The 23,934-nt window shown below is 43.2% G+C and overlaps 1 protein-coding gene across 1 annotated transcript in view; it reads left to right on the plus strand.

Moving 5' to 3' along the window:
* The window catches only part of PGPEP1 (pyroglutamyl-peptidase I), a 32,569-nt gene extending 12,802 nt beyond the window's left edge, over positions 1 to 19,767 (plus strand). Inside the window, exons 3-5 of the mRNA XM_070931756.1 lie at positions 15,273 to 15,389; positions 17,809 to 18,041; positions 19,073 to 19,767. Coding sequence (XP_070787857.1) covers positions 15,273 to 15,389; positions 17,809 to 18,041; positions 19,073 to 19,265 — 543 coding nt within the window. The 3' untranslated portion in view covers positions 19,266 to 19,767. The remainder of the gene's footprint in view (positions 1 to 15,272; positions 15,390 to 17,808; positions 18,042 to 19,072) is intronic.
* The last annotated feature ends 4,167 nt before the right edge of the window (positions 19,768 to 23,934 follow it).

The raw sequence follows: 23,934 nt of genomic DNA on the forward strand, positions 1-23,934 counted from the left end.
TAGGGGCGGTAAAGCCGTGATTGGTATAAAGAGATTGGTGGGAGGTAGGATTTAGAATACTGTAATTCCTGACTATCAGAAGCTGTCAGCTATGAAAAGTATATATATGTAGAGCCTCCATATTTAAAGAGGCATACCTCATTTCCTGCTTTAAGGCATGAGCCAAAATTCTGGGGACAGTGTCACATTCTTCCACATTCCACATTCTTCATACCTAAGGGCTTGGAACTTGGGTGCCAGGACCTTTTAGCTTCCTTTTTAAAGTGACAGCTGAGGTTCTGATGTGGGTAAGTGTGTTGTACAAAGAGTAGGCAACATGCAAAGTTAATTGAGTAATTAATTAATCATGGTCCTTCCAGAAGCATCTTGCTGACCATGGTGAGAACTGGTGTGCTGGATTAGGCATCTCCCTTCTTCTGGGTGAGAAACTTCCTATGTTTTTGTCGAGAATTGTGGAACCCAGTATGTGCATCGTGACGGTAGGAGGAATGCTGACTACTTCTTCACATTTGTATTTCTTCAATGATTTGGGAAGGCTTGATATTTTAAAACGACAGTATAATTAATTGAGAGCATTTCCTTAATTCTTCCATTTTCTTCCCCCTCCCTCAACTGATTTGTGGCTGCAGTTCAGTGCACATTTTCCTGGAAGTCAAGGCTACCTACTGAGTAAACTTGTGAAGGGTTGTTGGGTTTCCTTGAGTTTCTGCTCAATTTAAAGAGAAACTTGGGCTCGTTCGTTCGTTCGTTCTTTTTTTTAAAAAAAAACCTCTTTCTCCCCTCCCAGCCTGCAGTTTCCCTTGAGCATGTTTGTGTGCAACAAACTGCGCACAATTCTGTCCCCAGCCTGAAGAGGCCCAGACAAAAGAAAAGGAACAGCCTGCCTTTGAACGCATGCAACTAAAGCATTGTGCCTGTGGCAGACAAGACTTCATGGAGCTGAGTGGACACAAAGAACTGTGTCTGAGTTTCTGAGTTCCAGACAGTGTGATCTGCATTTTAATAGACAAAAAAATCAATTAAACAATCTTTGTAAATCCTCCCCGGTTTGAGGGAGGCTAAGCGGACTCTTGGTTTATTGCGTCTTGGGCATTATCCTGCATCCTAAAGCTTTAAAGGAAGAAGAAGAAGGGGGAAAAGAAAGAAAGAAACCTCTTTCCCCAATTCCTTTCTCTTGTTGAAGGATTTCTTTGCCATTGAATACATATCCCGGACTGTCCGACTTGGAAATGCTCAAGGGGACATGGAGGGGGGTGTGTGGATGGAAAACCATGGCTTAATCTTCAACAAAGCCAAAGAGGAATGGGTTGGAAAAATCCTCCGAATCTGTTGTCAGGCCGTCTACAAATATTAACCAAAGTTATTTTCATGTGGCTTAAATATAGAGGTTTGAGTCGAAGGCGATCGCTCCTGCTGGAAACAAAAACCCATTTGTGCGCCTGTCCGCACGCCTGCACAGACACACACACAGATGCAGAATGAAATACCGACGTCCAAAAGGGTCAATTTTTCCGAACTTGAAATGCTTATATTCCCAACTCCTCTGGGGCTCCAAAGTTAAAACGTGCTATTTGCTGTTTTGGAGAACTTGCTTTCCAAGTTGCTTTTTTTTTTAAAGGGGGGGTGTTAACTTTGATTTCCTGCCTGCCTCCAGCAGGTTGCTTAGGGGCCCAGGTGTGCCCTCTAGACTGTGAAGTTAATTGGCTCCTGTCGCCTTTTATTCGCCCCCCCTCCCCCCGGCCGGCGAGGAGTGAGGTCAGAGCGCGTCCCGACATCCGCATGGACAATTGCTGTCAGAGTGTCTAGACAGGCCAGATAAGGATATTAGAAACTCACAAAGCAGCCCATTGTGGAGGGCCAGGGAATCGGTCACACACGTTCAGTTTTACTGTTTGTCAGGTACACAAGGCAGCAGATAATAAGTTTGTCTGACTGGAGGAGGGATTTGTTCCCCCCTCCCCTTTATAACTGAGTATAATTCCTATACTGAGAGAGGGGAAGGGAGGGAATGTATAATATGTATAGTTGCACATCTATTGCAGTTTTTTTTTTCACACAGAGAGAAAAAGTAAACTTTTCTTTTTTAAAATGCCTTCAGACTTTTTGGTGTGCTGATATTTAATGTATAGCTGCTTTCAAGTCAGAAAGTTTTTTAAAAAATACTTTTTGAAGCTTTGATGGTAGAAGTATAGCTACTTCAAAGGAATGTGTTTCATTTAAAACATATACTTTCAAACTTCTTAGATTCCCCCCCTGACCACCCTCAACTGGGGAGATCTTTCAGAGGAGCAAGATTAGTTGCTCCTTATTCAGGCGATGCTTCATTGTCATACCACAATAAATGTTTTGAAATGTAAGAAAGTGACATCTGAAATAAAATCATTGTTGAGTTAATCCATTACCCTGATTTGCGGTTGATTTGTGGCACTGTCCGGATGGAATCAGACAAAAATATATCTTGTAAGAAATACTCCTCTCTGTCTATCACTCATTTGCTATGTGGTCAATTACCTGTGTAAGCTATTTTGTATCCAAAGCAGCGGTGACATCCGGCCGGTTCTATCCGGCTCGTGCGAACCGGTAGCACCGGTGGTGGGAGGCTCTGCCCACCTGCCGGGACGTCATTACATCCCATTTCTTATCCTCTGCGCATGCACAGAAGAAGCACGTGCATAGCGCACACACAATCCCGTTCCCGAACCGGTAGCGACGGTAAGTGGATTTCACTGCTGCTCCAAAGCATCATGCTGTTGATTATCAACTTATAAGTAGTCCAGGAATGTATTTTTGCAAGAAGTTGCATTTGTCCCTTGTGAAAATTGCATTTGTTTGATATAGACCCGTGATGATGACCCTATGGCATGCGTGCCAGAGGTGGCACGCAGTGCCCTCTCTGATGGCACGTGAGCCGTCGCCCCAGTTCAGCCCTCCTGCGCATGGGCATGCGCCTCCCGCCAGCCATCTGGTCTTCGGGTCTCTGCTGTGCAGGGGGTGGGGTGCATGAGGGGGCCATGCACACGGGGGGGGGCGTGTGCGCATGTGCAGGGGTGAGGTGTGGGGGGGTGCACACACCCATGCAGAGGCGTCCGTGGGAGGGGTATGCGTGTGGGGGCCGCATGATTTTTTGTTTTCGTTTTGCTATTGTGTGTCAATCGTATTTTTAACACTTTTCCTCTGTACCAGTTATAAGTGTGGCTTCACTGAGGCATAGGGAAAAAAATAAGTGATTTTTCAATGTTTTTTTAGACTTCAGTTATCATATTTAACAAGGAAGGGAAGACTCTGGTCCTTGTGGTTGAGAAATGAGACTGAATACACATATAAGTGAAGCTTGGTAGAATTAGAGAAAGCAGAAAAATGTCAGCGCTTGACTTCCAACTGTCAGAGGCAACCTGTACGTGTCTATTTACTTTGTGGCAACATGGTATGCAATTAGCAAAAATAGAATTACCGGCCTGTAACATGGGCAAGCCGGTGTGAATTATTTATATAAATCATGAGCAGACTTTGCATGGTTTGGAAGATAGCAGTAGGAACCTATGCATGGGAATTTACACTAACTTTAGTTTACGCTCATGCTTCTTTGCTCTATGTCAACATCCTCTCTGCAGGTATCCGAACTTGGACTCTTAGGTCTCTTTGAGTGCATTTCACATCTGTCTTTTTTGCAATAGGTGAGATTTTCAGGGTAGTAAGTAATTTCAGTGGCATCTCTTGAAAATATAGCAATAACCTTGGGTTCAGTCTGGGAATCAAGCTGGAGTTGCGAGAATACCCAGTTAGTAGAACTGGGGTGATACATCCAATTTATCTGCAAGAAATGCAGATAACTCGCACACAAAAGATTTTGAAGCTGGTGAAAACAGTTCAGTTAGGTTTGGTTTCTCTCCCCCTCTCCCTATGAGCTTCAAAGGGAAATCAGAAGTGAGGACTGCCTGGAGGGCTTCCCCCCCACTCTTGTATACAGATTGCTAGTGTGTTATGTCTAGTACTTTCTGCTTTCAGATGAAATGTCTGTGCTGCAATTTGAGACTTCAAGAATCGAATCTTGGAACATTTACTTTAAAAGGACCCCACTCTGCCTGGTGCTTCACCAGGATCATTTTCCTCCTTCATCCCTCCTGCTTCTATCACGGTGTGTTTGAACGTTGCCTTCCAGCCCCTGCCTTTGCTAATGAATCCAAGCATTTCAAACGCGGATCAATAATGATGTACTGTTAAGACCCAGAATTGCCTTTGGAGCATTGGCCCAGCCATGTGATTTATTATTGTTGCTTCTGGAACTTGCCTGCTTGAGACACCCCCTGCCTCTCCTCTCTCCAGTAGCTAGTAACCCTGTTTTTCTAGGGGGTCTCTACTTTAAAAAAAAAAAGAAAGAAGAAGAAGACATAAAATGTTCACATTTTGATTTAAAAAAAAATGTTCTTCAAGTAAACCAATTTAAAACCCCTTTTGTGCAAATCCCAGCTTCCCCTCCGGACATATTGTGCTCTTCAGTCAAAAGAAAAAAAGAGAACAGTAGAAATTATAAGGACTAGAGTGGAAAGAAAGAATTAAGACAGTGGTAACTTAAAAGTCAGCCAGCTGTGTCAGACGAAAGAGGGTCATCTAGTCCGCTTCTGATGTCCAGAAGGAGCTTCAAAGCCCTGAATTGTTCAATTTCTCTTGTTTTTGAACAGTGTGCTGAACTTGTCCTCCACCACAAATAACGTTGCATTGTGCTTTGGTTTCATGCTCTGACTCTTTGTATTCCACATCATCCAATTCGCTTTTCTATATGTAATGTTTAGGATCAAGTACAGAATTTCCAGTCCTAAGAGTATTGTACGAAGCTTTAAATGTCCTGAGAGCTGCATCTAAAAATTGCTATTTAAGCCGAGAAACATTGTTTTGTTATATGGAAAACAATCCTGCTTGTGTATAGATGTAGTTAATTTAATTTAAAACCCATATTAAAACAAAAATAATTGCAGCCCTGCTTACCTTTAGAAGGGCAACCATCCAATATGAGGGATCCTTGGTCCTGTGAGCCTGCTTGTTTCCTTGTAAACCAAGGGTGTCAAACTCAAGGCCCAGGAGCCAGATTCAGCCCGCAGGGTACTTAGATCTGGCCCGTGGGGCCACCCTGGAAACAGTGAAGGACCAGCCCACGGTGCCTCTGCCAGCGAAAACGGAGCTTGGGAGGGCCGCACGCAGCCCTCCCAAGCTCCATTTTCACTGGCAGAGGGTTGCAGGAGGCCATCACAGCCGAAAATGGAGCTCGGGAGCCCATTTTCGCTGGCAAAGCGCTCGGGCCACCACCGGCGCCTCCAACACGAGTGACGTTGAGCTGGCCACGCCCACCTTGGCCATGCTTATGCCGGTTCCCCGAGGTCAAATGCGACCCTCAATGAAATTGAGTTTGACACCCCTGTTGTAGACGTTTCATTACCTGACCTAAGTAATGCACTGATAATGTTATCTAGTTTGGTAATGAAATGTCTGCAAGAAAACAACCAAACTCAAGAGAGCACCAAGGACCCCCATTTCAATCCTGAGCTACTCTCCTTTATTGGAACCACCCAACTTGAGATACGATGGTCAAGCATGATCTTTGGACCCTGAACAGATGCACAAAAGATGGGGTTTGAGTGTCCTTAGGCAATTCAGGGAAGCCCATTGGGGAAGATTTAAAGAGTTGTAAAGCCTAATAAAAGAATAGTTGGTATACAGAAAATACTGATTTTAGTTCCAGCAACCTGCCGTTAAGCCTGCAATGGAGAAGGTTTGGGTAGCAGGAAATAGAGAAGAATTATCTCTTTTTGGCTAATCAAAGTAAGCAGTGTTGGATTAAATCCTCAAATGGTCTGATTTTTAGTAAGGCGGTTTTTGTTTCGTTTTATTTGTAGTTTCTTCCCAACTTACTGCTTCATGCATGGATCCCAGCTGTCCTTATCCACTGTCACCCAAGCATATAATCCCTGGTTTTGCAGAAGAATCCCTTTAGAACAGAGGAAGTCTCAAATTAGAAAAGGATGAACTGAAATGCAAAAAGTCAAGAATTTTGTTTTTTTCTTCCTGGGAACTTGCTTAGTTTACCAATGGAAAACGTTGGAAGAAAACTGAAAAGCAGCAAATGTATTTTACATGAAACACAGTCACATCTGAGAATAATGCAGTTTAATGTTTGCAGTGTTAAATGTTAATTTAGTATCCAGGTACTATACATCGCTAGTTCTTAATAGTGCACTAATGAGAAGAAAGCTGTTTAATAATTTATTTGTTTTTGCTTATCTTTTCTGTTTTCAATTTTTTTTCTTACATCATAGATGGCAAAAAATGAACTTTTTTTTTTTTTTTTGCTGTAAGCCGCCAGAGTCCCTAGGGAGTTGGGCGGCATAGAAATGCGACTAATAAATAATAAATAAATAAACATTCTTAGCATTTTGCATTTGAGCTATATTAACAATTCTGGGTGTAGAAAACTAAGGTATTTTTATTTTTTAACAATGCAACCGTGATTCACAGGGAGAAAAACTTCACTCAAAAAACTTCGAATAAACACGATGTTTCTTTTGTGTAAGCTGTCTCTTATCTGAAAAAAAATATTTAAATACTTTAAAAGAAAAATATTGAAAACTGCTTTGGGAATTTAACAAAGATGCCAAATAGTACAAATGTACCTCCTTAATTGAAAGTCTATGGAGATTCTCATATAGACAGATTTAACCATAGTTTCAATTGGGAAAATGTGACCATCCTAGACCAAGCCAAGTCCAAAAATGCCAGGGAATTTCTAGAAGCATGACACTCAGATTAACAGAGTTGGAGGGGACCTTATAGGTCATCTAGTCCAACCCCCCGTTCAAGCAGGAGACTCTACACAATTTCTGACAAATGGCAGTCCAATCTTTTCTTGAAAGTCTCAAGTAATGAAGCTCCCACAACTTCCGAAGGCAACTTCTGTTCCATTAGTTGATTGTTCTCACTGTCAGAAAGTTCCTCCTCATTTCTAGGTTGAATCTCTCCTTGGTTAGTTTCCATCCATTATTCCTTGTCTGGCTTTCAGGTGCTTTGGAAAACAGCTTGACCCCCTCCTCTCTGTGGCAGCCCCTCAAATATTGGAAGACTGCTATCATGTCTCCCCTGGTCCTTCTCTTCACTAGACTAGCCATGCCCAGTTCATGTAACCGTTCTTCATATGTTTTAGTCTCCAATCCCCTAATCATCCTGGTTACTCTCCTCTGCACTTTATCTAGAGTCTCAATACCTTTTTTAATAGTGTGGACTGACATATCAGCTTTCAGTAGACACATAGATATTAACTTCTCCATTGTGGGTGGAGACAGCAGCCAGGATGGGTTGTACCCGCCCAATCAGATTGATGGACTGAGTCTGTCATCACTGTTAAGTCCCGCCCTTGTTGCCGGGTAGACCAGCTTTTGACTCAGTCCATCAGTTTGGATGGGCGTGTGGGTCTTTAGCTCTGGCTTTATTCCCTTGTTTTTTGGTTTATCTCTAACTCTGCAGTTTGGATTTATGCAACATAACATCTATGCAAAAGAGACTATCACTCAGCCCAAAAAGAAACAAAAATACCCAAGCACCTCTCTACCCGCAATCCACACCCAGATCAGCATAGATTAACTCCAAGGTTAACCTCACGCCAACCATCAAGCAACCAATACCCCAATCAAGAAACTGCCAAAGGAGCCAACAGTAAACAGCCCAATCAAAGAATCTCTTAAGAACCACTCCCACCAACACTGACAGGGCAAGCCACCTGAATATAAACTTGACAGCAAACTGCGCTCCTTATCAGCACTGAAGATGTTACCTAGTTTGGGTAATGAAATATCTACAAGAAAACAAGCAAGCTCAGAGAGCACAGCAGACTGATAGCATTGTGATTTACACCAGCTGTCTGCAATTACTGTAAGTTCGAATCTCACCAGGCTCAAGGTTGACTCAGCCTTCCATCCTTTCTAAGGTAGGTAAATTGAGGACCCAGTTTGTGGGGGCAATAAGCTGACTTTGTATAAATATACAAAAGGATGAAGGCTATTGCTTAACGCATTGTAAGCCGCCATGAGTCTCCGGAGAAGGGCGGCATATAAGTCAAATTTAAAAAAAAACAAAAAACCAAGGACCCCTCATGGAGAGTCTCGGTCTTCCAGGTCATGATTGTCCCAAAGGTGCTTTTTCAAAAGGCAGCTGGACATTTTTGTTTTTCCTTGAAGACGTTTCACTTCTCATCCAAGAAGCTTCTTCAGTTCTGACTGAATGGTGGAGAATAGAAGGATTTATATTCCTTGCAGTTATCTGGTCATTAGCACTCTCTCTGAGAATTGTTGTGCCTTGCTGGATCTTGAGGTTCCTAACCATTTCACCCTTCAATCAGCCTTTCTCTTCCTATGCCTTCAAGATCTGTTTTGGTTTTAAAACCTCCCACCGTGTTGAGTTTGAAGTCTGAACAACTTTGTCCTTAAGTCCACCTGGCAGCAGTCCAGAAATGGTTTGCCATTGTCGTGCTGGAATTCATAATATTTTTCAATTTCCCAATCTAGCCTTCAGTGCTGATTCAGCACTGATGTTTCTCATCATCTTCTATCCACATATGTACTTTGGAGACTGCAAGTCTGAGACTCTGCCACAGAAGTGGGCAATTATGACCCCTTTATGACCTTGGACTTCCACTCCAAGAATTCCTGAGCCAGTAGCAGAAAAAAATCCTGTTCCAGGAATTGTGGGAGTTGAAATCTACAGGTTGTGAAGGGGCCATAGTTGCTCTCCCTTGCTTTGGAACAGGTGAAATCCAGCAGGTTCTGACAGGTTCTGGAGAACTGGTAGCGGAAATTTTGAGCAGTTCAGAGAACCGGTAGCGGAAATTTTGAGTAGTTCAGAGAACCGGCAAATACCACCTCTAGCTAGCCCCAGAGTGGGGTGGGAATGGGGATTTTGCAGTATCCTTCCCCTGCCACGCCCACCAAGTCACGTCCACAGAACCGGTAGCAAAAAAAATTGGATTTCACTACTGCTTTGCAACAAAGATAACAAACAGAATTCTGGCAGTTGTAGTCCAAGCAACTCCAGATTGCCAGAGGCGTGAGAGGAAGGCTGCCTTGCATCATTGACCAGATATTGCAGAATGAGTTGGGTTTTTTTTAATCCTTAATTCATCAGGACTGGCAGTTCTGGGTCGATAGTTTCTCATTCTCAATCACTCCATTTTTATATTTACATGTTGTTTCCCTTTCTTGAAATGGTTTCTGGTTTTAACTTGACACCCTTATTAAAAATATAAGTGAATCGTGTGGTATATTTACTTCCATTCCCAGGGAAATCTGTGGAGAGCTCAGTGAGGTGCGAGGTTTAGAGTGGTTCAGTGGATGTGAAAATAGCTCAAAATGTTTTGGAATTTCTTTGCTTCCTGCCCTGCCTGCACAGTCTTTCATGATGCATTTTAAATCTTGTCGAAAGTTCAGGCAGAGCATTGCTTTCGCAGTCTGGAGACAGGAAAAAGTGGGTTGTAGGTTGCTTCCCATTGAGCTGACTAGACAAGTGTTTTGCATTAGATACTGCTAAGCTGCTCGTGATGCAGCCACGCTAGTTATCCTGGATACTTCCAGCTGCCAGAAAAAGAAAGTTGAGGCTTTGTCAGGAATTGGCCATCTGCGAAGATGTTGATGAGTCTTACTTCGGCTGGTCTTCCACCTTCCTTCTCCATTATCCATTTATGGAAATACCAGATGCAACAACAGGTGCTGGATCTGAAAAACTTGTGTGCATACAGAATCCAAGACTGTAGAAGTGAAAAGTAGAAGGCCAGTGGGAGAGACATCATGCGGGAGAGACATCCATGTTCTCCAACCCGTCATAGCTGAGGAATCTGGGAGTTGTAGTCTCACAGGGCACTTCCTCTTGAGGAAGATGACTTACATGTTCTTTAATAAACCTTTCCCAGATCTGGGACAGTATAGGTCAGTGATGGCTAACCGTTTTTCCATTGCGTGTCAGGAGGGGAGGGCGGGGGGGTCACGCGTGTCCACATCCATAATTCCATGCGCCCCGCACATGCGTGCGCAAAACCCCCCCATTCCTGGCATGCGATGGCCCAGTAAGCCCGTCTGGGGAGGGCGAAAACGGCCTTCCCTACACCCCCGGAGGTCCTCCGGAGGCTGAAAACGGCCCGTTTGCCAGCTTCCAGTGGGACCGGAAAGCCCGAAAATCAGCTGGCCGGCGCGTGCATACGTGCCGGAGCTGAGCTCACGTGCCCACTGATATGGCTATGCGTGCCACCTGTGCCACAGGTTCGCCATCACAGGTATAGGTTATTTGAGTTATCTATGTTCTAGTAAACATAACTAGATAGAGGCACAATGGCTCAACAGTTAAAGACGCTGAGCTTGTCAGCTTGGAAAGCTGACAGTCCGCGTTGGAGAGCTGAGCGCCGCAAGATGGGCTGAGCTCCCGTTATTTGCCCCAGCTTCTGCCCATCTAGTAGTCCAAAAGCATGCAAATGTGAGTAGAAAAATAGGTACCACTGCAGTGGAAGGGTAACAGTGTTCCATGCCTTTCGATATATCATCATGCTGGCTACATGATCACGGAAGTGTCTTCTGACAATGCTGGCTCTCTCAACTAAGAAACATAGATGAGCACACCCCCTGGGCAGGAGAAACCTTTACCTTAAACATAACAAAATATAAGTTATCTGAGGCAGCGGTCTCTAAACTTTGCAGCTTGGTGGCCTGGTGCAGGGAGGAGAAGGAAACTGGGCCATGTGAGCGGCGGGCTAGCATGCATACACGGAGCTCGACGTACGCAATGTGTGTGCCATCCCGCCGCTTGCAGGGCCCAGTTCCAAATAGACCATGGCCTGGTAGTGGGCCGCGGCCCAGGGGTTGGGGACCCCTGATCTGAGGAACTGCTTCTCTCTGATTACATCTTCCTGTCCCATCAGATCCAGCATGCAGCAAAGAGGCTTGCTGTGGGTCCCATGTCTCAGGGAATTACTCTAAAGCCCGGAGGTGCTAGGCCTTTTCTGCTGTTGCACCTGCCTTAAGAAACATTCTCCTCCCTGAAGTGAAGCCACTCCATCTCTGTTAATGTTCTGGAAGTCCTAGCTTTGTCCCAGGCCTGGGGGGCCCCAGGAAACTGATGAGATTTTGAGGTGGCTTCCCTTGCTAATCTAAACTGTTGCGTGCCTCACGCTTTTAAAACTCTTTAATACTGACTTTTTTGACATGTATGTTTTATTTCTTTGAAGTGACTGCCCAGAGTCACTTCTTGTAAAATGGGCAGCCATGTAAATTCGAAATATAAATAAAATCTTAAACATTTTGAAATAAAAGTGTAAGGGGGAAAAAACAGAACTTTTCATAAAATGGGGAGGGGGGCGCTGAAATGATCTGACCGCAAAGGAAGGAGGGGTTTACCTTAATACCCGAAAGTTGGCTTAACCCACAGTGCCAGAACTGCCTTTTCTAGCCTGAAGACATTCCGATATGCTGGACTAGAATTCCCAGCTAGTTCTAAGATTTATACTCTTTTAGCTTAGTTAGTTCCAACCCCTGAGAGTTGTATTTGATTGTGGTGAGATAATCAAAATCAATACATTCTGGAAGTTACATTGCAGCAGAAGAGCCCTGTTCGTCTCTGGTACAAATAGTCCTTACGATCGTAATTGTAAAGCAGGTCACATGACCGCGGCCCAATTTTACTAACTTTTTTTGTGGTGTTTGTTAAGTGAATGCAGCAGTCATAAAGCAAACTCTGCAGTCATTATACAAACCCATTATTCACTATGGGAGGATGGGGGGGGGGGGTTTGCCAGAAGCTGGAAGTAAAGACCAATTTCTGGCAAATGTCGTAAATCATGATTGCACGACCACCTCGTTTGCATGCTGCAAACGGCCATAAATGTGGGCTGGTTGCCAAGCACCGAAAACATGGTCACATGACCACGGGGTGGGGTGGGGGACAACAGGCATCAGAATTTCGAAACTGGGTGGTAAGTTCCATTTTCACTGGTCATAAATAGAGGACTACCTGTAGCAACCAAGACGAAAGCTGATGGGTTTTAGTGCAACAGCCACAAAAAGTGCTGCAAAGGTCTTCCATTTTCTTGAACTTGCAGTTCTTATTGTGACAAGAAATAAACAGTATTCCCTTGCTCATAGAATTAAAAATGAGACTTTTCACCAACTCTGAAGCCCATAAGCAGCAGCAACAGCATTCCTTGCTCTGCTCTGCTAAGGTAGACTGCCTCTGAATATAGCTTCCCTCTAGCTTTCATGGTTAATGGCTGCTAATATACCAAAGTGGTCCCCCAGGCTACGTATTCTCTTTCAGCTCTTGTCAACCAGATGCCTCCAGAATTAGTGATTTTCTTTTCCTCCAAAATCAATAGAAGATTCAGAGCTCATTAGATTAGGCTTTTTTTTTTTTTGCAAGAGAAGGGGAACTTTAACCCTTTCCACTGCCCCCAAACTGCATTCTCATTTAATTCCCCTACTTGTCCTCCAAACTGTAAAATCTCTTTTCTTAATCACCCAGCCCGAAGTCTCTAGCTATAAATGTGGCCTCCAGTTTTAAGAGCTAAGCGTTGTCCTTGCGTCCCGTATCAGGATAGATCCTGAGACAGGCTTGTAATTTGTGCCTCTTTGATTGGCAATGTTTTCGTGGCTGGGGAGGGCTGTACTTTTGACTTACTTATTTGTTTGTTTTAGCTTCCCAGCGTTCTCGGCTGGTGACAGGATAATCTGAAGGGCTTGTCGAATGATCGTTGCATTTTGCTATTCACCTTAGTAAGACGGGCGGGGGGGGGGGAGCAAGTGAGCAGTTTTGTTGCTGAGCAATATGATCCAGTTTGATTTGTGGGCTGCAGCATTGAGACTGGAGAGCTTCCCGTTCTGGCTCAGACCATAGGCCAAGTCTTCTGAGGCTTGACTGGGTCATGCAGAAAATAAACTGTGGCCCAGGGTTTCACTTATTATTTCAGGAGCCTGCATCTTACAGGGCAAAAGCACCAGGAGGTTCCTTAAAGTAGTCCTGGAGATCTTTCTGTTTGTGTCCGTCCGTCCATCTGTGTCTGTCTGTCTGTCTGTCTGTCTATAAATCTATCTATCTATTTATCTATCTATCTATCTATCTATCTATCTATCTATCTATCTATCTATCTATCTACCTACCTACCTACCTACCTACCTACCTACCTACCTACCTACCTACCCGGTTTCCCCAAAAATAAGACATCCCCTGATAATAAGCCCAATCGGGCTTTTGAGCGCATGCACTAAAATAAGCCTCTCCCTGAAAATAAACCCTCCCCGAAAATATTTAAACGCAGAGCTGGAAATCAGGTAAGCCCCATCTTGTTCCACGCACCCCAAAATAATAAGACCTCCCCAAAAATAAGGCCAAGCACTTATTTTGGGGTTCAAAAAAAAAATAAGGGTCTTATTTTGGGGGAAACACGGTACCTACCAACCTACCTTTTTCTATCCATCCATCCACCTACCTTCCCACCCACACCTATCTGTCTGTCTACTTACCTACCTATCATCTATCCCTTTCTGTCCATCCATCCACCTGCCTACCCACATCTGTATGTCTGTCTGTCTATCTATCTCTGTCCATCCATCCATCCACCTGCCTACCTATCCACATCTATCTCTGTCTGTCTGTCTGTCTGTCTCTCTCTGTCTCTCTCTGTGTCTGCCTGCTGTCTATCTATCTATCTATCTCTATCTATCTATCTATCTATCTATCTATCTATCTATCTATCTATCTATCCCATAACAGAGGATCTTTATGGCCATCTCTAGAGCACCTTCTTCTTCTTCTTGTGCTATATCCGTCATCGGACGTTGGTGATCCTATTTTTATCAACAGCCGCACGAAAAAGTGGTGTTGAGTTTTGTCCAAACCAGTCCCTTAGATTTTGAAGCCATGATCTTCTTCTTCTGCCTGGACCTCGTTTGCCTTCAATCTTTCCTTGGAGGATTAAGTGAAGGATGCCGTATTTTTCTGGGTGTTGCATCACATGTCCAAAATATTCTAACTTTCGCTTTTTTATGGTTTTGATGATTTCCCTTGGCTTATCACCTCATTTCTGATTTTGCTTTCAAAATTCATGACGGGGGTTACAACATCAAAGGCAGTAGAGATATTCCTTACTGGACAGTAACCTCACTTTCACTGTCAGGTATCCTCCAGGTGTCTTGATTTTAAACCTTATCCATATCAGAAGCCAGATGTCCACCATCCCAAAGTAGCCCTTCCTTTCCAAAACAGCTATTTACTTGTCTGCAGCTTCTTTGGATTTCCTTGTTAATTAGTCACCATCTGCCTGATTAATTAAGAAACATTTCTTTAATGCGCTGTTTCCCGAACTTTGGCAACAACTTTAAGCTATATGCATTTCAACTCCCAGAATTCCCCAACCATCATTGCCTGCTGGGGAATTCTGGGAGTTGAAGGTCCAAACAGCTTAAAGTTGCCAAGTTTGAGAAAACCTGCTTTAACGGGAGGAAAAGGAGGGAGGATCATCCTTATTTCAGATACTTCTTGCTGCAGTTAACGCTGCTATAATTTTTTTTTTTTTTTGCTACTGTTTTACTTATGGGATAAGTAAAAAATTACAGCCTCCCTTGAGTTGAATGTAAATCCTAGTAACTTCATAGAATGGCCCTTCTTTGTAAAAGAAAAAGATAGTTCTCCTTTTAGTGAGACCTGCTTCTTTGACTTCCCGGTTCTAATTATAGCTCTGATCTTTCCTGGGCATCTCTAGCCAAATCCTAATTGGGCTGAACCCTATTTAGGTGGTGCCACCTGCTGAGACCAGCAAGGGCATAATCAGCATAAAACAGTCCTCCTGGCTCAGCATTTGATAATTAGAAGTAGACTGCCACTGAATATTATGAGTTCCTTTTAGCCCATGTACCCAAATAACTATGGTTGGACTTAAGTGGAAATCCCTTGTTTATTTAAAGAATGTGTATGGCCACGTCTCTTACAGAACGATCATATGTGGCTCACAGCGACCAATTAAAAACAGCAACATAAAAATACATCATTTTAACCCCCTGATTCAATCCCATCCTAGCCCAATGCTTGGGGGGAATCCCAGGTTTTCACAGCCTCTACGCATCCTTTCCCCCCCCCTCCCCCCAATCTCAGGTGAGAGACTGTTCCAAAGGGCCTGGGCAGCTACAGAGAAAACACACATTTCTGAGATCCTTCTAGGTGACAAACTATTTTGAAACCTCTTTTTTTCCCCTTTTTTTCAGGAATTGGAGAAAATGGGCCTCGGAGAGGATGTGGATCTACATGTCTACGAGATTCCTGTTGAGTATCAGGCTGTGCAGAGGCTCATTCCCGCCTTATGGAAGAAACACAGCCCACAAGTGAGTGAAAGGACGTGACAGCGGCGGTGAGGTTGAGGAAGATCGGTGTCAGGAAACTGGCTCAGTTTGCAAAACCCTGATTTTTGAGGCGAAGGACAATCATGGGGGACGAGGGAGAACCCTGAGTGGAGGGGCGGCTGTGGCCTCTCACCCACTTGGCAGACGATGGGGGCAGGTTTCCTGTTTGTCCGACTCATTCCTCCAGGGTGGGCACATTCTGCTTTCTCCCTCCCATTCTGGCAATGCATTGGGAGAAGACTAGAAAGCAGTGGTGAAATGTAAAATTTGTTACTACCGGTTCTGTGGGTGTGGCTTGGTGGGGCGGGGTTAATGTGACTGGGTGGGCATGGCCAACTTTTTTTTTTTTTTTTTTTTTACTTTTAAAACCATTTTTTCTTTCGGCCGAAGAGGTTGTAAAAAAAAATGCTTTTAAAAGCCCCAACGATCCCAGCTGAGTTGCCTGATCGTCAGGGGCTTTTTTTTTCTTTTAAAAGCCTCTGATGATCCAAGCTGAGCCGCGCGATCATCGGAGGCTTTTTAAAAAACTTTTAAAAGCATTTTTTCAGCTGAAGAGGTGAATAAAAAAAAATCCTCTGATGATTGCGTGGCTCAGCTGGGCATGGGGAAGGGCAGGGATTTTTGCTACCGGTTCTCCGAACCACCCACCGCCATCACTACCGGATTGGGCAATCCGGTCCGAACTGGCATCATTTCACTCCTGCTAGAAAGGAACTAACTTTTGGTGACGGAGGGCAGCATTTTTTTTTTTTTTTAACTTGGCAAGAATTAAGCATTTCAGTGAGCAGAGCTAGACTCTACCACCACTACCGTTTCTTGGATTTGTTCTACCCGTGCTGTGTATGTTTTAGAAAACAGGCTGTCAGTGTTCCAGAAAGTTCCCAACTCCAAGTAAAAACTTGGATTTGATCATTTTTAAGAGGAATGGGGCCAAAAACAATAGAAGGTGGATTTGCTGGGTGTCATTAGCCGTTGTATCTAAAATAAACCACCAGTCTGAGTTTGTCTCAGAGCTGGGACCAGGAATGATAGGAGGCAAGTTCTGTTCCGCCTTACTTTTTAACTTCTGGGTCTGATTTAGCCTGTGGGTCTACCAGCTGCTCAACTACATAGATCCACGATCTGATCCAGCAGGTCTCTTTTGCAGTATTTCCAGCATCCAAGCAGCAGTCCGCATATGACTTTATTGGCTTGTTTGTGCTGTACCTTGTTTGCATACCACCTCGTAAAACAGCAAAGTTTGTAAACTTTAGCTAGAGCAAAACATTGAACCATCCTAAACCTGAATACACTGTAAAACCAATAGCAGCAACGTTGAACAGAACAATAGATAAGTATGTTTAAATTTAGAACCCTTGGAGAAATCAAATAAACAGATAAATGAGGTAGCTAGCATTCAAAGGGAATAATCTGGCAACCAAGGTAATCTTTTCTAGCAAAATTGTCTGAGCATAATTTTAGGTTCTGGGTCTCTATATAAGAAAGGCGAACCTTAAAGTCATCTGGTCACAAGCTAGTTAGGGCTTCAAGGGGTAATAGTAGCATTTTGAATGGACTTTAGATTCAAATACAACCCCAAAAAGGAAAAAAAAAACAAAAACAAAACCCAAGTATGTTATGATTGTCTGTAGAGATTATCAGTCATCCAGGTCATGGTTGTCCCAAAGGTGCTTTTTCAGGAGGCAATTAGACTTTCTTGTTTATTCCTTTGAAGATATTTCGCTTCTCATCCAAGAAGCTTCTTCAGCTCTGACAGGATCCTTCCATTCCCCACTATCCTGCCAGAGCTGAAGAAGCTTCTTGGATGAGAAGCGAAACCTCTTCAAAGAAAAAACAAGAAAGTCCAGTTGCCTCCTGAAAAAGCACCTTTGGGATATATTATGATTGCATTTCCCAGAGATCTTTAAAGGCTGGGGGGGGGGGGTAATTTGTTTTAATGGCTTAGGCCCATGGTTATCCCACTTTTTAAAAAGGAAACGAAAGGAAAGGAAAGGAAGAGAAAAAGAAAGAAAGAAAGGAAAGAAAGAAAAAGAGAGAAAGAAAGAAAGAAAGAAAGAAAGAAAGAAAGAAAGAAAGAAAGAAAGAAAGAAAGAAAGAAAGAGTCAACAAATACTGCAAAGATCATGGCACACTTATATAGAGTGGCTGTATTTTCTTGGTGGTAGAGGAAGGTTGAGTTTTGTTCCTTTTTTAACCAGAATCTGTCTCTGTAAGGACATGCACTATGGTTATATGCATTTCCTTCTTCCAGATGGGAGGAATGTACACTCCAGGGGTTATTTGGAAAAGATTTAAGGGCATGTTGACCTCAGGTCGTTAGTTTGGCTCTCAGCTGTGCCAGTTTCATGAACCTGCTTTTCCACTTCTGCAACAGATAGCTTTTGACTTGTTTTCAAAACAGCTTATAGTTCACGTGGGACTGTCTGGCATGGCCACAACAGTGACGTTGGAAAAGTGCGGCCACAACGTGGGATACCGGGGTTTAGACAACTGCCACTTCTGCCCAGGTTCCGAATGCTGCATTGAAGGGGGCCCAGAATGCATTGATTCGATCATCGACATGGACGCCGTGTGCAAGAGAGTCTCTGCATTGGGACTGGATGTCACAGTCACGATATCAGAGGATGCTGGGCGGTATGAAGCAGAGAAGAGAGGGCAAGGGGATGGAAAAGAGTGGGGGCGGAGAGAGATGGTTTGAGGTACAGGCAGTCCTCGACTTACAACCATTCACTTAGTGACCGTTTGAAGTCACAACTGCACTGAAAAAAAGTGATTTACGACCGTTTTCCACACTTAACGATCGTTGCAGCATCCCCATGGTCACATGATCGGAATTCGGGTGCTTGGCAACTGGCAGGTATTTATGATGGTTGCAGTATCCCGAGGTAACGCGATCACCTTTTGTGACCTTCTGACGAGCAAAGTTAATAGGGGAAGCCAGATTTACTTAATGACCACATCATTCAGTTAACTGCGGTGATTCGCTTAACAACTGGTAAAAAGGTTGTAAAAGGAGGCACAACTCACTTAACAGCCGCATTGCTTATCAGCATAAATTTTGGGCTCAATTGTGGTTGTAAGTCAAGGACTACCCTGTAGTCCTTTTGTATCTTTCCTAGATTTTATTTTAAATGATGTGTAAATGTGGTTTAGTTCTATATATCCTATATATAGATATATATATATCCTCTATATATATATTGATGGCTGATTTGTCTGAATGCCAAGCTTCCAGGAATTCCCTAGCATTTTTGGAGTTGGCTTGATCTAAAATGCCAATAATTTCCCAGTTGAAACTGTGGTTATGTCTGTCCATGTGTTGTGAGATTAAGGAGTCACTTTATAGAGGAGATGGCCGGCATAAAAATTTAATAAAGGAGTTTTGGTCATGAATTCTGCCTGCTAGTTGGGGTTCATTGATGCACTTGGATTGCTTACATTGCCTAGTTGGGTAATGAAACAATTTCAAGCAAACAGACAAGCTTAGAGAGCACTAAGAACTCCACCATTCAATTCCTGAACTACAGGTACTCACTTCTGTTGAAGAGCAGAGGAATGAAATGCCATAATTCATTTGACTGTATCTTTGTAGGCTTTCAAATGCAAGGGCTTATAAAATTTGCTCCCCCTTCCCTGGCTGAAGAATCTCATTGTTCTTCTTGTAGGTATCTGTGTGACTTCACATACTACACTTCCCTGTACCAGAGCCATGGGCGATCTGCATTTGTCCACGTGCCTCCCTTGGGAAAACCATACAGCGCAGAGCAGCTGGGCCGTGCACTCCAGGCCATCATAGAGGAAATGCTCAATGTCTTAGAACAATCTGAGAGCAACATCAACTGTCACAACGAACATTGAACTCGGGCCAAAGTCCCTGCCTCTTTACTTTCCTCATGGTTGCACTTCCAAAAACTTTTCTCCTGTTCTTACAGAATCCCAGCTGGCAGCGTCCATGTAGAGGATTGAGAACAGAAATGGATTCCTGGCACTCTGTGGAGATACATTTTGGGAGATCCTCCTTTGCTTCTCTTTTGATTCCAGCCAAACTAGTTCTCGCTAACTTCTCGGGGTCCCCATCGGTGTTCAGGTCCTGCAAAGATCGTTAAGCGGATTGAGAGGATCTGCCAGTTAGGCAATTGCTCCAGTTGTCTGATGTGCTCCAGTTCAATTTTGCAAGGCCTTTGTGTTTTCAGAAGGACAATTTGATGGTTCCACTCAACTTGTAGCAGTGCTTTCGGTTCAAAATGTAGGACCCTCGCAGGAAGTGCTGTTCCCTTTACAGGAAGATGTATTGTACATTTACCCGGAAGCTTGGAAAATTTTATTTTCTTCACTGCTTAAAACAGATTCCTCCAATTTATAGGGTAGAGTTCTGCTCTTCATAAGGAATGCTTGGGGATGAAAAGAGAGGCGGGAAAATTTCCTTTAATTGACACCTCATGCCAAATCTGTTGATGGTGTGTGTTTTTTTTTTAAAGAAAGACCAGATCTCTTTGGATTTTGCCTTTCCTGACTTCCGTAGCCACCCATCGATCTGAAATGTAGAGCTTCTCTTCTCTTCTGGCCTGCTGGCTTAATGTGCCGTAGGAACTGGCCTCTTCCCCTCACCCCATCCCCAATAGCCCTACCGTAGCTATCTTTCCCAGTGCCTCAAAGTGAGATGTTGCTCAAATATCCTTTTGTACCTTAGAAAAATAATACGGTACATATCCTTTTCTAACCTTTTCTGCTCTGCTGGGGAGGGATGAGACTCTGGCTCGAGATTAGGATTTTGGCATTTCTGCTTGCTTGGAGAAGGGAGGGAAGACTTGCTGGCACCATCTTTTGCCTGGTGGAGGCCTCTTTTGCTTCAGCTGCTTCTGGGCAGAAGTGCCCATGATTTCTTCAGCAGAGTAGTTCTCCAGGAATTTCCCCTGGGCTCTCCCTTCCGAAATGCTTACCTGACGGTGGGCCCTTGCCGGCTCTGTAGAAAACGATGCTGCACTTTTTACCTAGATGGGATTAGGGTATAATATACATTCAAAAGATTAAAGACTGTGGGGTTGTTGTTTTTTTTTTCCTTTTAAAACGAGCAGTGTTCAACTTCACTCTAAACAGGGAGACTTTGGGGATGAAGCAGCAGGAAGCAACTTGTATGGCAGAATGGAGACTCGGCCACTCTATAATCTTGGACAATGGAATTGCCTGATAAAACTGAACTGGCCACAAAAAAATAAGCAACTTTGGCTAAAAATGGTCTGGTTTAAAATGAAACCGGTTCTTCTTTGCTGTAAAATCATTCTTGTTTGAATCTCTCTCTCTCTCTCCCTCTCCCTCTCTCTCTCTCTCTTTTTAAACTAATTGATCCTGCTTTTATAGTAACTCTCAGTGAGAGCTGCCTTGTGCTTGTCGGCTTGCTAAACCCAGTGGTAATCTGGTTGCAAGACAAAGGGATGCTGGGGTTTGAATGCGTGGCCGTATTCTGAGACAGTCTTATGTGAACCTCATCTGTAGCCCTTTTCGGGTTGCTAAAGTTGCTCTTAAAATTGTTTGCACACACCAGCCTCTTACACTTGCATTCAAATTCCAAGCACCCTTGGGTGTGGTAAGTCAGCCAACTCCTTCATTTAATAATTTATTTTATTTAATATTTTTTTTTCATCCAAATGTGATGGCTTCTGTGCTTTTCCCACTCCCCGATCCCCACTCTAGCAAAGGTGGGGTCATGGCATAGGGTCTACATTTGTTTTTGTTTTTTAGATTTGCAAGCAGTCTTCTTCCTTGGAACACTTTGTAAGATGGCAAACTGTGCAAGGGGCCTTTTGCCCCCTTTTCTTAAAAAAAAACAAAACAGCAACAATGCAGTTTGAGGAACAAAAGGCTGCTGTTTTTAGTTCTAATAAAGTGTAGCTGTGAAATTTATATAATCTATTAGATGGGTGCAGATATGCACATTGTATAAAGGCTATCTCTCTTTGAAATGATAAGAATAGGTGACCTGGATATTTTTTTTCTTTAAGATGTGAAATGGCTTAACATTTAAATGGAAGGAAAGGTGGATTGTTACAATTAAAAACCTCCTTTTAGGGGACCATATCTTTTTTTTTTTTTTAAAGAGATGGTTACCCTTACTGGAAATTTCTCTCCCTCATTCTTCCTTTCTTAAAATTACATTTTCTTTTTATCATCTGTTTGCTAAGGGAATGGGATTTTTCAAGCTTCACTGCTTGGAGTGACTTGATTTGAAAGAAAGCTTCTTGGAACGGTGAGAAGATTTGCCCGGTAGCACCGTCTCATTCTGTGGAATTGACAATACTTCAGTTTTCAAACAGTCACTTTATAGCAGTGTTTCCCAACTTTGCTAATTTTAAGATAGCAATAGCAATAGCACTTAGACTTTTACACCGCTTCATAGTGTTTTACAGCCCTCTCTAAGCGGTTTACAGAGTCAGCCTATTGCCCCCAACAATTTGGGTCCTCATTTTACCCACCTTGGAAGGATGGAAGGCTGAGTTAACCTTGAGCCAATCAGGATTGAACTCTATGTTGTGGGCAGAATTAGCCTGCAATACTGCTTTCTAACCACTGCACTGCCACGGTATGCTTGCTGGGGAATTCTGGGAGTTGAAGTTCAAATGTCTTAACATTGTCAAGGTTGGGAAATGGTGCCCTACAGTAACCTCATTTCTGACAATATGAGTTCAAGGAAGAGCGTCAAGCATCCTGGTCTGTCCATACTGACACAAGGATTCTTCTGCTAGTCCTCCGCCATCCCTTGTGTGTTTTTCCTTCCGTGGAACTTTCAGTCCCCTAATAATCACACCATGGGCTGTATTCAGAAACTTCTGAATCCGTACCTTTTCTGGACACTCTAAACTTGGATGCTGACTTAGAATGTGTATCATATACATACAGATAGTTCTTGACTTACGACCACAATTGGGACCAGAATTTCCATTTCTAAACAAGGCAGTTGTTAAGAGAGTCATGCCTACTTTATGACCTTTTTGGCCGTGGTTGTTTAGCAGATCACTGCAGTTGTTCAGTGAATCATGCCATCATTAAGCAAATCCAGCTTCCCCCATTCTTTGCTTGTTGGAAGCTGGCTAGGAAGGTTGCTTATGGTGTATCCAAGGACACTGCAGCTGCTGTAAATATATGCCAGGTGCCCAAAATTTGTTGACAAGACCGTGGGAATGCTGTGATGTGAGAACTGATCGAAGCCCCTTTTTCAGTGCTTTTGTAATTTTTGAACAGTCGTTAAATGAATGGTTGTAAGTCAAGGACTACTAGTATTTAGTACAAATAGATTAAAAATGATTACGTATTCATTTTGCGTCCCTATAATTGACACCTTCAGTTACTGGGATGTAAATTATTATGACGGCAATCTGAAACTTTTTTTAACCAGCTGTTTTTGTGTTTAGTGCAGCACACATAATTTGTTAGTATTGTGTGCAAACAAATACAGAGCTTTGCTTGGAAGCTTATTTTTACTGGGAGATTGGTAAATGTGTGAACAGACTGTTCGATGGTATACCTTTAAAGTGTTTAAAACAGTTGAGAATGTTGAATTTGGCACAGGAAAGAGGTGTGCATGTAACCTAAAACTTCTCAAGAGACCTTTTGCCCAGAATTTGGGGAGGGGGAAGGGAAAAATCAGGCTTTGGAGTGACGTTTACTGGTGGGAGGTGTGGCATGGCTCTGAAAACAGCAGCCCAGAGGACAGTTGCTTCTCTTAATGCACAATATAGGGTGCTTCTGTATAAATCATTTTAAGCCTTATTGTTCAGCTGCACCCCCACTCCCGGGTGTGCAGGAGGAAGATCTCTCTATGCTACAAATTGGGGCTTTTGCCCCACTTTACCAGCTCTGATTGGACCTCTGTGTCTGGTGTTTTTCTAATGAAAATGTTGCCTGGCTAGCTTCCACAATGGGGGTTGGCGTAAAGGGTGGGTGGGGGTGGAAGGGGACTGGTGAACAGCAATTTGATCATCAGCACAGTGTCCTCTGATGAACTGTCCCATCGGTTGCAATCTTCCACACTGCTAAACCAGAATTTGCCTTGCCGTACAGGCAGACTCAGTCTAGTAGCCTTAGCAATGTAATTATTACTTGTTTGATAATTCCTAATCTTTTTGTCACTATCCCGAAAAAATAGGCGCCACTTGAAAACCTAGACGTCATCCAGAGTCCTCTAATTCAGGGAATGGCACTTATGACAACTTTACGACCTGTGGACTTCAACTCCCAGAATTCCTGAGTTACCAGCCCTTGTTAAAAGAAACCAGATTTTGTAAACCAGCACTTAAAACATGAGTTTTAGTTGTGTTTTTTTCCCAAAAGTAAAGACCTTTTAGAATGGGTTTATAAATCACACACTGCTAACTATCAAATACAGAACACTGTTCATTCCTTAGTATCAGTTAGGTTATTATATTTATTTAAAAGAAACTTATTTAGTCAGAGCGACAAAATTACCCAGCCACTACAGCTAGTCCTCAATTTACAACCGCAATTCGGACAAGAATTTCCATTGCCTCGCAAG

Source organism: Pituophis catenifer, unplaced genomic scaffold, assembly GCF_029215685.1.
Source record: "Pituophis catenifer annectens isolate HBS135680 unplaced genomic scaffold, rPitCat1.0.hap2 SCAF_1, whole genome shotgun sequence".
Lineage (NCBI taxonomy): Eukaryota > Metazoa > Chordata > Lepidosauria > Squamata > Colubridae > Pituophis > Pituophis catenifer.